The sequence below is a fragment of the Ahaetulla prasina genome, chromosome 12, assembly GCF_028640845.1.
Source record: "Ahaetulla prasina isolate Xishuangbanna chromosome 12, ASM2864084v1, whole genome shotgun sequence".
Classification (NCBI taxonomy): Eukaryota; Metazoa; Chordata; class Lepidosauria; order Squamata; family Colubridae; genus Ahaetulla; species Ahaetulla prasina.
This window is the reverse complement of record NC_080550.1, coordinates 28864087-28881731: the sequence shown is the minus strand read 5'-3', so window position 1 is coordinate 28881731 and position 17645 is coordinate 28864087. Positions and strand designations below refer to the sequence as shown.

Genomic DNA, 17645 nt, shown 5'->3' with positions numbered 1-17645 from the left:
ACCCACAGCCACTCTGTCTTGGAGGGGTTGAGTTGGAGCCTGTTCCTCCCCATCCAGACCCGCACGGCTTCAAGACACCGGGCCATCACCTCGACGGCTTCGTTGGGGTGCTTCGGGGTGGAAATGTACAGCTGACTATCATCAGCGTACAGATGGTATTCCACCCCGAAACCACGGATAACCTCGCCCAGCGGGGGCGAGTTACTACAATAGTTACTACTATTGAGGCAGGTTTCACCTACTCTGCAACTGTACTTTTGATTTTTCTTTTCTAAGTGCAAAACCTTGCTTTTTCTCTACGTTCAATTTCCTCTTACTGGATAGGGATCAGTGAACAAGTCTTATCAAGATCCATCTGGATCTTGAGCTTCTCTTCTGGGGTGTTGGCTATTCCTGCCAGCATGGTGTCTTCTGCAAATTTGATTAGTTCCCCTTTATTCCTTCATCTAAATCATTTATGAAGATACTGAAGAGTACTGGCAGAACCTAGGGCAGTGATGGCGAAACTTTTTAACACCAAGTGCCCAAACCGGAGTGTGTGTGGCACAGCCCTAGAAACTCAAAGACCAGCTGGCCGGTGCGCATGCGCACACTGGCCACCTGGTCTTCAGTTTTTCAGTGCATGCATTCATGCTGGCCAGCTGGTCTTTGCGTGTGCTGGAGCGCCAGAAACCCAAAGACCAGGTGGTCTTCAGATTTTCGGGGCTCCGGCATGCACGAAGATCTGGAAACCCCAAGAGCAGCTGGCAAAGGCGCGCGTGCCCACAAAGAGGGCTCTTTGTGCCACCTCTGGCACACATGCCATAGGTTCGCCATCATGGACCTAGGGATACCCACTGCTTACTTCCCTTTGTGTAAATGTGGTTCCATTAAGGACACCAAGAGGACCTGATGGTGTATCATCAAAGAATGAATGGAAACATCTATTGGTTTTAAAATTAGCAGGCCTGTTGGGTTTCCCACATGTAGGGAGAAGTTGGGATAAGGTAGGGTGTTAAAGGCTAGCGTGGATTCCAGATTGCTATCCTGTTTTTTTGAGAATTACTGTATCTTCTACACTAAAAGATGCCTATCGGTCTTTACCACGTGCAGCTGTAGGACACTCTGATCATTGCATGATTCACCTTGTACCTGCTTACAGGCAAAGACTTAAAGCCATAAAACCAATAATTAAATCAGTGAAAACCTGGACGGAGGAATCAGAATTAAAGCTACAGGCATGTTTTGACTGCACTGATTGGAATATTTTTAAAGATACCTCTGCAGACCTGGATGAACTCACAGATACTGTAACATCATATGTCAGCTTCTGTGAAGACCTATGTGTACCTACAAAGAACTTGTGAATACACAGTAATAACAAACCTTGGTTTACACCTAAACTTAAGCAGCTACGACATTCCAAAGAGGAAGCCTACAGAAAAGGTGACAAAATGCTGTACAATCAGGCCAGAAATGCACTAACAAGGGAGATAAGAGCAGCAAAGAAGCTACTCTGAAAAGCTAAAGAATCAATTTTCAGCAATTGACCCAGCAAACATGTGGAAAACTCTTAAAAATATCACTGGCTATGGCAAACCTCCTTCCCAGGCTGAAGGTAACCAACAACTGGCAGATGACCTGAATGAGTTTTACTGCAGGTTTGAAAGGAAACTACAGCCACCTATCTCCACAACCCGCATCTCAGACACACCAACAACAGCCAAGCCTCCTACAACTGACCCCATTTCATTGGGTTCACAACCCCTAGTGATCACAGAAAAGGAAGTGCAGGACCTATTTCACAGACAAAAGCCAGGAAAAGCTCCAGGCCCAGACAAGATAACTCCTTCTTGCTTAAAAGTCTGTGCTGACCAATTGGCCCCATCTTCACCCATATTTTCAATAAATCACTAGAGATGTGCTATGTTCCTTCTTGCTTCAAACGCTCTACCATCATCCCAGTGCGAAGAAGCCCACCATCAAGGAACTGAATGACTACAGACCAGTTGCTCTAACATCTGTAGTCATGAAAACCTTTGAAAGGCTAGTGCTTTCCTACCTGAAAACCATCACGAATCCGCTCTTAGACCCCTTGCAATTTGCATACCGAGCAAATAGATCAACAGATGATGCTGTTAATATGGCTCTGCACTACATCCTACAACATCTTGAGTCTCCAAAGACCTATGCAAGGGTCCTTTTGTAGACTTTAGTTCAGCATTCAATACCATCATTCCAGACATTCTTCTAACTAAGCTAAACCAGCTACAGGTACCGGAACAGACTTGTAAGTGGATCACAAGCTTCCTAACAAACAGGAAGCAGCAGGTGAAGCTAAGCAAGATCACATCAAATACCTGTACAATTAGCACAGGGCCCCCAAGGCTGTGTGCTCTCCCCACTTCTCTTCTCTCTGTATACCAATGACTGCATCTCCAATGATCCATTTGTTAAGCTACTGAAGTTCGCAGATGACACAACAGTGATTGGTCTCATTCGAGACAATGACGAATCCGCATATAGACGAGAGGTCGAACGACTAGCCTTGTGGTGCAACCAAAACAATCTGGAACTGAACACACTCAAAACCGTAGAAATGGTGGTAGACTTTAGGAAAAACCCTTCCATACTTCCACCTCTCACAATACTTGACAACACAGTATCAACAGTAGAAACCTTCAAATTTCTGGGTTCTATCATATCGCAAGATCTCAAATGGACAGCTAACATCAAAACATCATTAAAAAGGACAACAAAGAATGTTCTTTCTCGCCAACTCAGTAAGCTCAAACTGCCCAAGGAGCTGCTGATCCAATTCTACAGAGGAATTATTGAGTCTGTCATTTGCACCTCTATAACTGTCTGGTTCGGTTCTGCAACCCAACAAGAAAACACAGACTTCAGAGGATAATTAGAACTGCAGAAAAATAATTGCTACCAACTTGCCTTCCATTGAGGACCTGTATACTGCACGAATCAAGAAGAGGGCCGTGAAAATATTTGCAGATCCCTCGCATCCTGGACATAAACTGTTTCAACTCCTACCCTCAAAACGACGCTATAGAGCACTGCACACCAGAACAACTAGACACAAGAACAGTTTTTTCCCGAAGGCCATCACTCTGTTAAACAAATAATTCCCTCAACACTGTCAGACTATTTACTGAATCTGCACTACTATTAATCGTTTCATAGTTCCCATCACCAATCTCTTTCCACTTATGACTGTATGACTATAACTTGTTGCTGGCAATCCTTATGATTTATATTGATATATTGATCATCAATTGTGTTGTAAATGTTGTACCTTGATGAACGTATCTTTTCTTTTATGTACACTGAGAGCATATGCACCAAGACAAATTCCTTGTGTGTCCAATCACACTTGGCCAATAAAATTCTATTCTATTCTATTCTATTCCCAGACCCTTTAGAAGGTCCTGGAAATATTGGGGTGAAATTCTCAGATGACAGGCAAAGACATATTGACGTCCTGCTCTTGGGTTAAATAGCAGGTAAATGCTTCCTTTAAAAAGAATATTCTCTAATTTGGACTGCCGAATTGGGAACTATATTACCAGGCAGCAGTGTTGATTTGGATGAGAGAATGGATCGAATTAAGAAACATAAGACTATTAACTTTGGAAGGACATGATTTACAATTGGGATGGCATGCATTTTTATGGTATGGTAGAACTAAGATGTATATTATATTTTTATTTTTATATTTTTTATTTTTATATATTTTATTTTTATATTATATTTTTATTTAATATTTTTATTATGAATTTTAAATGGGGTTTTAGTATCTATATTTTTAAATTTTTTAGGCAAATTATAATAAGTTTTTTAATCTTGCATTTTATATAATACTGTCTTGTCTGCTTTTATTTGCCTGTACACCGCCCTGAGTCCTTCGGGAGAAGGGCGGTATAAAAATTAAATAAATAAATAAATAAATAAATAAATATATGTATTTCATAGACATTTTATAAGAAATGCATTGTTATTGGTATGGGAGAAGGTCAGAGATAAATATTATTTGAAAATACCAATATGGTTATCAACAATGGAAGCATCAATACACCCAAATATTATTAACTTTAGAAATATTGTTAGATATAAAGATTTATTAACAGATATGGGGGGAATTGAAAGGGAAACAAGAACTGGAAGAACAAGGGATTGAGATGGATTGGTACACACATATGCAAATATGCGTATATGGAGAGAGTTCTCCACTCCTCTGATTACAACAAAATACCTTATGCTACCAGACTTGAAATCCTGGGTTTAAAAAACTTAGAACTCCGCCGCCTTCGACATGACCTGAGTAACTCATAGAATCATCCATTACAATGTCCTTCCTGTTGAAGACTTCTTCAGCTTCAATTGCAACAATACACGAGCACACAATAGATTTAAGCTTAATGTTAACCACTCCAATCTTGATTGCAGAAAATATGACTTCAGTAACAGAGTTGTTAATACTTGGAATACACTACCAGACTCTGTGGTCTATTCCCAAAATCCCCAAAGCTTTAACCAAAAACTGTCTACTATTGACCTCCTCCCATTCCTAAGAGGTCTGTAAGAGGCGTGCATAAGAGCACAAGCATGCCTACCATTCCTGTCCTAATGTTCCCTTTCATTATATCCAATTAATATAGTTATTACATACTTATGCTTATATATATGCTTATATATCGTATAGTTATTTCATGCTTATGCTTATATATACTGTTGTGACAAATAAATAAATAAATAATAAAATAATAATAAATACAAACATGATATGAAAAAGATGCAAAACTATATGATTTTTACTTAGAAATGACAAGTTGGATAGGATACAGGAACAGAGGATAAAAATAATAAAAAAAATATAATTTTTACTTGGTATTGAATTAAAAGAAGAGCAAGTAAAGGAAAAATGATAGCCTGGGGGAAAAAAATTGGATATTTAATTGAGTTAGACAGATGGCAACAGGAAAGGAATTATAAATTAACAATGTCCACTGCATATAAAGAAAATCAATATAAAATGTTTTATAGATGGCACATGCCTCCGGAAAAATTGGCAAAAGTGTTTAAAGATAAATCAGCGAAATGTTGGAAATGCCATTAGACATCAAGATCTTATTACCATATGTGGTGGACATGCCCAGAAGCTAGAAACTATTGGAGTAAAATTAAGACACAGTTAGAAGAAATGACTCAACAACATATTGACTTAAAACCTGAGCTGTTCCTATTGGGTATCCTTCAAGAGAAAATCAGTAAAGAAAATATATATCTGATTATACATGTAATAACTGCAGCAAGGATAATATTTGCGCAAAGATGGAAAGCAGAGAAAATCCCTTTGGAAGGGGAAGTAATTAAAAAAATTCTAGACTGTGCAGAAATGAGTAGATTAACATTGATAATTAAAAAGAGGATACAGAATCTTTTAAGATATGGGGACAATTTTATCATTGGTTAGAAAAGAGATATAGATAAATAAATTAATAGTTAAATAAGAGAATGGTATAATAAAAGTATTGTATTGTGGGAGTGGTGTAAAGAGTAAAGAGATTAAGAAAAAAATGAAGATAGGAGGAGTAACAAGAAGAATAGTTACACTGAGAACACATTCCCTGTGTGTGTCCAATCATACTTGGCCAATAAAAAAAGAAGGGTGGAAAGGACTAAGGAAGGGAGTGGCAGCTGAGTAGGCCCGATTGAGCATAATTAGAGTATAGGATTGATTGTTGGATAAGTGATTGTACTATACACTGGTTAAATTGTTGGAATTATTATGGAAAATAAAAACTTTTTTTTAAAAAAAATTATATTCTGTTCTAAATATTAATAGTATTAAAAAAAATCAATAACAAAGAAGACCAAATCATTTGGGTCAACATATCCTCACATTTCTTACATAGCCAGCCAAGAAAATCTGATGTCCATCTTTGGATGCCTTGGGGCTTCCCATAAACTTGGAATGAAATCTTTTGAGGAATTAATTACTTCCTCAAGGTCCAAGTGATGAAGGTAAAGAATTTGAATAATGTAGAAAAGCCAGGAGTTGAGGAACATCTTGTTTCCTTCTGGGCGGGGCTGCATTTCTTTCCTTCTCAGTGCAGAGGCTGTTTTGGATGTTCCTTCTCTCTGGAAACCTCTATCCGCTTTGTCAGCCCTTCGAGGTAGTCCAGAGCAGGAAACCAAGCCTAACCCTAACCTTTAGACTTTAGACTTTAACACTATCCAGTGAAAAAAAGGACTGGGGGGGACATGATAGCAGTATTTCAGTATTTGAGGGGTTGCCACGAAGAGGAGAGGGTCAATTTATTTTGCAAAGCCACAGAGGCAAGGTAGCTTTTTAACTGATTAACAGAATTGGAAGGGACCTTGTAGGTCATCTAGTTCAACTCCCCCCACCACCCAAGCAGGAGACCCTACTCCATTTCTGACAAATGGCAGTCCAGTATCTTCTTGAAAACTTCGAGTGATGAAGCTCCCACAACTTCCAAAGGCAACTTCTTTTCCATGGGTTGATTGTTCTCACAGTCAGGGAATTTCTCCTTATTTCTAGCTCGAATCTCTCCTTGACCAGTTTCCATGCATTATTCCTTGTTTGGCCTTCAGGGGCTTTGGATGGCTTCAGGGGCTTTGGATGGGCTGTGGGTGGCTCAGGCTGTAAGACAGCCTGTTATTAAACACAGCTGCTTGCAATTACACCAGGCCCAAGGTTGACTCAGCCTTCCATCCTTTATAAGGTAGGTAAAATGAGGACCCAGATTGTTGGGGGGGTGCAATAAGTTGACTTTGTATATAAATATACAAATAGGATGAGACTATTGCCTTACACAATGTAAGCCGCCCTGAGTCTTCGGAGAAGGGTGGGATATAAATGTAAATTTTAAAAAAAAATAGCTTGACCCCCTTCTGTCTATGAAAGCCCCTCAAATATTGGAAGATGGCTATCATGTCTCTCATGGTCCTTCTCTTTATTAGAGTAGTGAAAACAAGAAACAATGGATGGAAACTAATCAAGGAGAGAAGTAACCTGGAATTAAGGAGTAACTTCCTAACAGTGAGGACAATTAACCAGTGGAACAGCTGGCCTTCAGAAATGTAGGCGCTCCATCACTGGATGTTTTTAAAAAAGAAACTAGACAGTCACTTATCTGAAATGGTGCTTGAGCAGGGAGTTGGACTAAAAGACCTCCAAGGTCCCTTCCAGCTCTATTCTGATTGATTTTCCACAAACATTGAAGAAGGACATGCATTTTGAAGGCTCAGTCCTCTGAGCACAGGTTGGCCAGAAGAGAAGATCCTGGGATGGAGGAGATGCTCGAGAGGAATACCAGCCCTGAAGGGGGGTCAGGCAAATTGCTGGATCTCAGTGGCTCTTAAATGGAGCCTGCACCAGGGCACGCAATCAAAGGTGGGCACTGCCTTCAGGTAAAAAGCCCTGCAGACTTCTTCTGTCCTGTTCTGTGCTCAGCCTTAGGTGATCTGGGTTGGGAGGAGATTACGAAGCCAGCCCTCATTTTCTGCTGCCTCCAGCTGTCTGAAATGTTCTTTGATCCAGTAGACTCCCCTGAGGCAGGAATTCATCGGGGTGGCTGGAGCAGCTTCCTCCATCTTAGCCCATAGTCAGAAGATTGAGTGAGAAGAACAGGGAGCCGGTGGGACAGTTGGCCTTCAGAAGTTGTAGGTGCTTCATCACTGGAGGTTTTTAAGAAAAGACTGGACAGCCACTTGTCTGAAATGTTGCTTGGACTAGAAGATCACCAAGGTCCCTTCCAGCTCTATTCTGATTGATTGAGCTTTTAAAAACCCCTTTTCCTGTAAAAAGAAGCCATTGCAGATTATTTGACCTGATTTTGCTTTCTACATCACCCCAAAATATTTGTCGGGCTCTGGATAGAAAGACAGCTAGTTCTCCTCGCTCCTGAGCTCAATTCTTGTGAACTTTGCCCAAGACAGAAGGAAAGATTAATGGACTTTGTGCCAAGCCATAGCCAAGCCTTGCCCATAAATTCCAGGTGTAACTTGACATACACACCCAACTTGACATACACACCCATTGGGGTGAACAATGAAATGTAAACAAGACGGGTCATTTTATCACCTTTGATGGACTTGTAAAAAATTCTGGACTTAAATGCAGATTTATATATAATTGAGGCCAGAAATATGGTGGATGAAGATGCTGGAACTTGCTAGGGAGAGGAAATTGACATCCAAAGCACCTGAGGGTAGAACAAGAAGCAATGGGTGGAAACTGATCAAAGAAAGAAGCAACTTAGAACTAAGGAGAAATTCCCTGACAGTTAGAACAATTAATAAGTGGAACGACTTGCCTGCAGAAGTTGTGAATGCTCCAACACTGGAAATTTTTAAGAAAATGTTGGATAACCATCTGACTGAGATGGTGAAGGGTTTCCTGCCTGGGCAGGGGGTTGGACTAGAAGGCCTCCAAGGTCCCTTCCAACTCTGTTGTTATGTTATGGATTAGAAAAAAGACAATCTATTTACTGCTGACTGGAAACAACTTATGGACTTTTTATATAAAATAGGAAAAAAATGAAATTATTTATGGCTTGATGAAAAGACAGGATAGGTCATAGAAAAAAGAGAGTTATATTGTAGCCATAAAGTAATAGGTACATTGATAATTGTATTTATAACTTCTGTAAAGAAGATCAGAAGATACTTTGTTGTATTTTTTCCCATCCTTTTCTTTTCCTTTCTTTTGCATTTTTTGTTGCACTATTAGCTGGAGACTCCTTGGCTGTTTTTTGGACCTTCTTCTTGCTGCTTTCCCATTCTTATTATTTTTTTCCCAAACAATATTCCAAATATTGTAAAACAGTTGGGTGAAAGGGCTTAGAATACTGGCTGTCAGCAGGACAATGCTTCTAAAATTGAACAGACAGGGACTAGATTAAATTAAATAACTATTAATTAATTAATTAAATTAAACAGACAAGGACTAGGGGTGACTTGATAGACAATATCTAAGGGGCTACCACAAAGAAGACAGGGCCAACCTATTGTCCAAAGCACCTGCAGGCAGGACAACAAACAATGGATGAAAACTAATCAAGGAGATTAGGACTCTTTAGAAATAAGGATAAATTTCTTGACATTGAGAACAATCAAACAGTAGAATGGCTTCCCTTCAGACGTTTTAGGTGCTCCATCACTGGAGGTTTTTAAGAAGAGACTGGACAGCCATTAGTCTGGAATGGTCTTGGGTCTTCCGCTTGAGGAGGGGGTCGGATAAGATGACCTCCGAAGTTCCTTCCAACTCTGTTATTCTGTGTTCCAAGTTCTCCATATGGGGAGAAGTGGGTAAAAGAAAGGTGAACTTTAAAAATGGGCCCAATCCAGCCACAGCTGCCAAGAAGGCAAAAATCAGGAAATTGCATCCCAATTGGAACGTTTGTGCTGGAAATGTAGACGAGTTATCCAGTCTATGACCCCCCTCCCCCCATCCCCATCTCTTCCTTCCTGATCATGTGATCCAGAGCAGAATTTCAAATCCAGCCTGATGAACAGTTTTGTAGGACTCCAAAGCTGGTACCTTCTGTTATACTTTGCAGCTGTGGATCTTGAATCTTTTTTCATGGATCAGCTTGGGGCTCCCAGGAACCGTGGTTTCCGATCAGCTTGCTAAAAGGAATGCTGATGTCTCCTTGGTGGGGGGGGGGCGGTTTCACAGCAATCTTTGCTGCCTAGGTATCCCTCCAGGCATTAAGCTGTCAACCTCAGAGCTTCCTATGCTTCCAGTCTAGTCTACTGAAAATGGGAAAATGTGACTTAGGGGGAGCCACGTGGTACTTCTGGCTTTGCAGAGGTGAATCCCTGTGGTCGAGAACCCAGGCAAGAGTTTGGACCAGCCTGGGATGACACCCAGAGATATCCTGTCTCCCATCCCCACCAAACATCAATGCTGAGGTGCAAACTTGGAGGGGCTGCCAAAGGACTTTGGCGACCGATGCATTGGTGAGAGGGTGCCAAACATCTGGAATGGACAGGGACAACTTCTGCCTTTCAGACACTGTTGCAGATCTTCCTGGAAATAATGCCTCAGCCATTATGAAAGATGCTAGATAAAATTTTATTAGGCACAGATGAAAAGGTGATAAAGAAAACTGATCAATATCTACTGGAATATGAAATGGCGGAACAGCTAGTGAAGGAAACTAGTGTGGGCCAAAAACTTTGGTTACAATATAGAACTGGATAAATGGCAAGACTTACGGGAGCGAAATAGGCAATTAGCCACCGCGTACAAAGAAAACCTATATAAAATGTTTTATAGGTGGCATCTTCCACCTGCAAGGTTATCAAAAATGAAGAAGAATCTTTCACTGCAGTGTTGGAAATGCAACTCAGTGCTAGTATCATTTTATCTTATGTGGTGGTCTTGTATGAAAACCAAGGAATTTTGGCATCAAATAAAGACATGGTTGGAAGAGATTCTAGACCAAAATATAGATTTGGAACCAGAACTATTCCTATTAGGAATTATAAAAGAGAAATATAGTAAAGAATTGATATATTTAATGCTGCATGTTATAACAGCAGCAAGATTGATGTATACGCAAAATTGGAAAAATAAGGATACCCCCTCTGAAGAAGAGATAATAAAGAAAATAATGGCCTGTGCAGAAATGGGCAGACTAACACTAGAACTTAAAGGTGAGACAGAGTATTACGAAATTTGGAACAAAATTTACCAAAGGTTGGAAATGAAGAAAAGGAGTTGAAAAAGAAAATATTGAGGATTGGTAGAACAGAAACTGGACAATACTTAGACAAATATTCAAATGAGGATAAGGGATATGTTTATAATATCAAAGTAACAATACATGGTGAGTGGGAATTGTATCTGTAGTTATGCTAAAATGTGTATGGAAAGACAAAGTCAGGATGGTCACACTGTGTCCATCGTTTTAATGTTTATTTAATAAAAAAAATTAAGAAAGAAAGAAAGAAAAACAAAAAAAATCCAGTTGCCTTTTGAAAAAAGCACCTTTGGGACTCCAAGGCTATTTTTGAGACCCATCACATAGAACGATGCAGTCTGGAATCTGTGAAGCCCATTGTCCTATCACAAACTGAAGTTGCCAGCCACAAAAATGGTTCCCAGGAAGTAGATCGCTCCCCTGAATAATTTCTCCTATGCTTTTTCTTGCAGATTTGCGCAAAGGCACCAAACTCCACCACTTCTGAAGCCTCAGCTCCTGTCACGTCCGGGAAACTTAGATTGGCATCAGTCAATGGAGATAAGGTAAGAGACTTGATGGAAAGACAAAGGGGAATTCCGCTGACAATTGAAAGCCAAGCTGCAGAATCTGTTAACATCATCTCAGGATGTGAGAAAGATTAAAGTGGCAAGAGAGAAAAAAGATTAAATGATTTCCTTTCTGTTTCATTCCTCCATGTCAGATTTAAATGGATGTTTAGTTTTACACCCTCATTTTAGGGTAGAGGTGGACAAAGTTGTCCAGCTGATTTCCCTCAAGCTCATATGTTTAGGGCAGTGTTCCATAAGATAAGAAAACATTTATAGCAATAGCAATAGCACTTGAGACTTACATACCACTTCACGGTGCTTTGCAGCCCTCTCTAAGCGGTTTACAGAGTCAGTCTATTACCCCCAACAATCTGGATCCTCATTTTACTGACTTCGGAACGATGGAAGGCTGAGTCAACCTGGAGCCTAGTGAGATTCAAACTATTGGCAGTGGGTAGGGTTAGCCTGCAACACTCCATTCAGCAAGTGATTTTACAGGGTAAATGTCCCAAAAAGTCAAAATGGCACCTGTAGCACAGGTTAGAAGGGTGAGGTTTTGATCATGGAACTTGACTTTGTTGATCCTTCTCGTAAAACCTCTTAAATAAGATGTATAATTATGATTGATGGATCTCTGTCTGACTTTCCTTGCTGACTAAAGTGCTCCGCATTGTGGAAAAGGGGGAAAAAATGGCCAATAATAGTGTTTCCATGTCTTTCCTGTTTCTATTTTTGGGTTTTTTCAGTCTGATGTTGATTTTTTTCCCCTTGCTCCTTGTGGCAGTGTGCAACTTGGCTTAATTGCCCTTCCTTTCTGCAGTCGGGGCTGAGATCTTCTGGATTGTTGCTGAATCTTGTTGTGATCTCAGCTAATTAAATCAGCCTCCTGCTGTGTGACCGGTATTGTGACCCGTGTCCTGGCATTAACTGCACAAAAGGAGCTAGAGATGAATAGGGTAGCTGACAAGGAAGCTGTTGGGGAGAAGGTGGACGGGGCAAAGCGAAAAACCTGGATGCTAGTCTGTCTAGCCAAGTACAGAATAGAGTTGGAAGGGACCTTGGAGGTCTTCTAATCCAACCCCATGCTCAAGCAGGGGACCCTATACATTTGAGACAAGTAGCTGTCCAGTCTCTTCTTTTTTTTTTTATTGAAAAGGTTTTACAACAACAATTAAATTTTTCCCCTCCCCTCCCCCCCCTCCCTCCAAAACCCCTCCCCCCGACTTCCCGGAGCAAACACAAGGTATAGTTCAATAAACAAACAATCATACATTAAATTTTTAAAATCTAACACAATTATAATCCTTCTCTCCCACATAACCTGACTTCTTCCATTAAAATCAAAAACAACGTCCTTCATTCAAAGGCAATCTGAAATTTCTTAATCTGATATCTATTTTGAATATAATCAATCCAATTCTTCCATTCTTTTAAATATTTTTCTTGAGTATTGTCTTTCAAAAAGGCTGAGATTTTAGCCATCTCAGCCAAATTGGAAACTTTCAATATCCATTCTTCTATTGTAGGTACTTCTTTTTTCTTCTAATATTGTCCAATCAACAGTCTTGCTGCTGTTATTAAGTTCAAAATCAACTTAGTCTCAATCACCATTTCAGATAAGTGACTGTCCAGTCTCTTCTTAAAAACCTTCAGTGATGGAGCATCCACAACTTCTGAAGGCAACTTCCATTCCACTGGTTAATTGTTTTCACTGTCAGGAAGTTTCTCCTTAATTCTGGGTTGCTTCTCTCCTTGATTAGTTTCCATCCATTGCTTCATATCTTGCTATGGATTTGAACTACCGTTCTGACCACAGCAGGTCAGTTCAATACAACCAGAGAGCAAGTAACTAACTTTCTTTGATATCTTAGTCTTTTTTCATTTCTTAGTTTACAAGAGGGGAGAGGGGGTCATGTCTTTTTCCCATTGTTCCTCATCTATCTCTCTTCCTCTCTCTCTTTCCCTTCTGACTCTTGCTTCTCAGCCCAGAAATATTAATTTATTGAATTTAACTTGTGAAAGTAGCAATGCCACTCAATTCAAAGTGACTTTGAGAGATATTTGTTCGACGGTGGTTCATCCAGACACTGTCAACTCTGAGCGACCAGCTATATAGATTTGTTTCCATCATGATCGGTCCATCATTTCATTCTTCAGGTCTTTCAACCCATCACCACAGTACCTGAGTCCATCCTCAGACCTCGCTGCTTGCCATCCCCCATATAACAAGAATGCTATTGTGGATCCCACCGGTATTTAGGCCAAGGTCTTTAAAAAGAGAGAGAGATTTTGAGGGCTTTTTGAAATAGAGTCAAAATAGTAGCCAAACGAACCACAGGGAAATGTTGTTTCCAATAAAGAAGAATATCTGTAGCTCAGATTAGAAATGAGGAGTCCTTGGTGCTCTTTGAGCTTGCTTGTTTTCTTGCAGACGTTTCATGACCCAAACAAGATAACGCTATCAGTGGCAGTAAGGAGTCTGTAGTTTGCTATCAGTTTATATTCTAATGGCTTACCCAACATTGACAGGGCAAGCCGTAGAATATAAATTGATCGCAAAGAGCGCTCTTTACTAGCACTGATAATTTTACCTAGCTTGGGTAATGCAAGAAAACAAGCAAGCTCAGAGAGCATCAAGGACCCCTCAAATACTGTTACAAGACGGGCGCAACAGAAAATGCCTGTTTCCCATCAGATGACAATACTGTTTTGTTGTTGGGACTTGGACCATGCTAAGTAAAACAGGATGGGCAAATGGTATGGGAGAGAGGCAGTGCCTGGGCCTTCTGCCATGAAGGCCTCTACATGTGCCTCCTAGATGCATCCAGAAGTCTCGTTGCAGATGCGGATAGTGAGGCATGCCCATAACTGAACATTGCAACTAGGCATTGCATCCTGGATCAACCAGAGCATCTGAGTGGGCTTCAAGGACAATTCCATGTAGGACACATTATAGTAGTCCACACATGAGACAACCAAAGGGTGAGTGACAGTTCAGAAGGCCCACAAGATGTATCTGAGCAAAGGTCTCTTGGTCCAGTTGGCACCTGGTGCTCGAGTAGTCACTGTAGGTCCATGAAGATGCATATCATGGCCTTGTCCTAGGACACATTTCCATTTTGCAAATTATCAAATTTGGAATGGGGTGTGGGGTGTGTACGTGAAGAAAAGCCACTGAGTGGGAGTCATTTTTCCTCCCCACTATTATGGTTAGTGAATGTGGAAGAGCAGGCTGCTTAACCAAACGGCAGCCTGCCTGCCTTCCCTCCCATCCACTTGAGCTGCCCCTCCAGGGCAGAGTGGTTAATAAAACTGCCACCTTGAGACAAGTGTGGGAGGGGAACGGAGGATAGGCGAGTTTTGGAATTCTGCAGCCGCCTTCAAACAGATTATAGCAGTCAAACTGTCATGGATCCAACCCTCGGATTCCTCTCTGGACACCAGTTCGGAGGAGGAGGGTGAGTGTGAGTTGGCAGAGGAAAGTGTGGAGCCAAGTGTGGGTCAGGATTGGGGCTCGGAGAATGCTAGCCTGATGGAGCAGCCTCAGCTGGGTCAGTCAGACGAGTGACAGGCTGAGACTGAGCAAGGCGAGACACAGCTGCAGCAAGTCAGCCAGCAAGTTCCAGGCAAGGCTGGGAGCATCTGCCACCCATCAGCAATGAGTAGGTAGAGTCCACACATCCTCCCGATCCAAGGACACATAGGGCAGAGAGGTGACAGGAACAATGCTGATCGGCTAGGCTACACGTCAGGAGGCAACCTCGCCTCTCGTGAAGAGCTGCTGTGGCATTGCCTACTTCATCCTGCCCTGAGCACTTGAGTGTTACTGCAGCAACGTGCCCAGTTTGTGTCTTGTGCTGTGTATCCTGACCCGTTTGACTTGTGGATTGCTGTCCTGGATTTTGTGTGTTGCCCGTTGGACTCAGTTACCCAATGACTTGCTGTGCTGAACTCGGAATCCAGACCCGCGCAGCAGGGGGGCTTTCTGAGGACTTGTTTGGGGGGGGGTGTTGAATAAACACCTATAGAACTCTTGCAGTATGTGCGTGTGTATTTGTGTGTGAGAGAGAGAGGGGGAGAGGGGGAGGGGAACAGCACACAAACAAAAGGCGGTTTTCTTTCAGAAGGAGTGGAGGGTCCAAAAGAGAGGAAAAGAAGTAGAGAGGCTGGCTAGACAATGCACAAAAGGTTCAAGAGCACTACATGCTGGCCATTAATAGAGAAAGAAGACAAGAGAGGGGGGACTTAAGGCAGAACAGACTTAAGAAAGAAACATTGGGGCATAACAGTAATAGCATAGAGCATAGCATAGCATGTCGATGATTGCAATAGGTATAAACATTGCCATAATAAAAGTATACAGGTACTCCTTGACTTATGACCCCTTATGACATGACAGAATTTTCATTGCTAAGCAATGTTGTTCAGTGAGATGCCTGATTTTATGATTTATTTATTTTTGCCATGGTTGTTTAAATCACTGCAGTTGTTAAGTGAACACGTGATCATTAAGCCAATCCAGTTTTCCCCAATTACTTTGCTTTTGGAAAACGGCTGGGAAGGTCACAAGTGGCCATCACACGACCCTGGGACTCTGCAACTATCCTAAACCCATGCAGGAGAAGACAAGGCGGGGCCTGGGGTGGAGTCAAGAGAGGAAGCAGCCTGGAGTCGTTACATTCCAGCAAGCTCTCCGAGTCCAGCCCCACTTCAGTTCCATTAACTCTTATCTAGCACCAGTTTAGCGCTGACCGTTGGTTGATGAGATTCATGTGAATATGCTTAAGTGATAAATCTTAACAGGAATTTAACATTAACATAACCTCAGGTGCAAAGACCAAGAGCCACAGGTAAAATTCCGGTCAAGAAGAGTGATTGCTCAAGCTGTTATACAAGAATCTATTGTGCAAATACAATCCAGTTACTTGGTGGGTTTTTTTGGTTTTTTTTAATTTGCATTTATATCCCGCCCTTCTCCAAAGACTCAGTTAGCAATAGTCTTCATCCATTTGTATATTATATACAAAGTCAACTTATTGCCCCCAACAATCTGGGTCCTCATTTTACCTACCTTATAAAGGATGGAAGGCTGAGTCAACCTTGGGCCTGGTGGGGCTTGAACCTGCAGTAATTGCAAGCAGCTGCTGTTAATAACAGACTGTCTTAGCAGTCTGAGCCACGCAGAGCCCTTTGCTGAGTGTTGTGCAAACGTGGACAACAACTCAGTTCCTACAGGTAATCCTCAACAATTTAGAATTGCAATTGGAACCAAAACTTCCTCTGGTAAATAAGGCAGCCATTGTGAGTTGTGCTGATTTTTAAAAATCTTATTTATTTATTTATTTATTTATTTATTGCTGTGGTTGTTAAGCAAATCACCCTGGTCATTAAATGAAGCATGTGACAGCTCTTAAGTGAATCACACTTCCCCCATTGACTTTGCTTGTTGGAAGCCCCCCTGGGAAGGACACCAGTGGCAAACACATGATGCCCTGGGAGGTTGCAACTACATCGTAACACATTCCAGTTGTCAAGTGCTCACATTTTGATCATGTGAAAGCAGAATGCCTGAAGGTTGCTAGTGCAGGGATTAGTCATAAATCACTTTTTTCAGCACCATCGTAACTTTGAATGTTCATTAAATGAATAGTCATAAATTAGGACTATCTGTAATCCAATAAAGTAAGTTGAGTCAAGTTCTTTTGGAAATGTTACTTTGAACAAGCTGCCAAAAGAAGCTTTAGCTTAACCTTAATCTAAATATATAAAAGCAAAATACTACTCACGCATTATCACGAAATCTTCAGAACAGTAAAGTCTACAAACTTGAAATTTGTCATATATGTTCCACTTGGCTTCTAGGTTGCTCACTAAGAAAGGATTTTTCGAAATGACCATCAGAGCATTAGTATTTCCTATGTTTAGGAGTTCTACTCCCCCTCCCCACCTGAAAAGAAATCTATTCCAAATGCAAAACACAAGCAGAGGAGAGGAGTTTCAGTTTCAATTTTACTTTCACAGCAGCAAGCTGGGGATAGGATAGGAGAGGCCTCTGTGGGGCAAGGCTGAGGGAGAGAAGGGGAGAGGAGTGGCCGATCATAACTGCTCATTAATTTTCAAGCTGTAAGTGTTGATTTATCAAGCCCGATCACATAGTTTCGTAGTGGAGCATGGGTATTCAACTAGTTAATAAATAAATGAATAAATAAATAAATAATCGATTTATAGAAACCAGAAAGAGACTTTCGTGGAACCTGGGAGCAGCCATTGCCATCCCATGCAATCTATGTTTCCCTGAGAAAGTCAGATGTTTCTCCTACTATTACCCCTCCCAACTATGGCCAGGAAGCAAAAGGAAACAGAT

General features: G+C 41.2%; 1 protein-coding gene across 1 annotated transcript in view; it reads left to right on the top strand.

Moving 5' to 3' along the window:
- The window catches only part of FA2H (fatty acid 2-hydroxylase), a 74826-nt gene that overhangs the window by 23702 nt on the left and 33479 nt on the right, over positions 1 to 17645 (top strand). The window contains exon 2 of the mRNA XM_058155598.1: positions 11183 to 11275. Within this exon, the coding sequence (XP_058011581.1) occupies positions 11183 to 11275 (93 nt within the window). The remainder of the gene's footprint in view (positions 1 to 11182; positions 11276 to 17645) is intronic.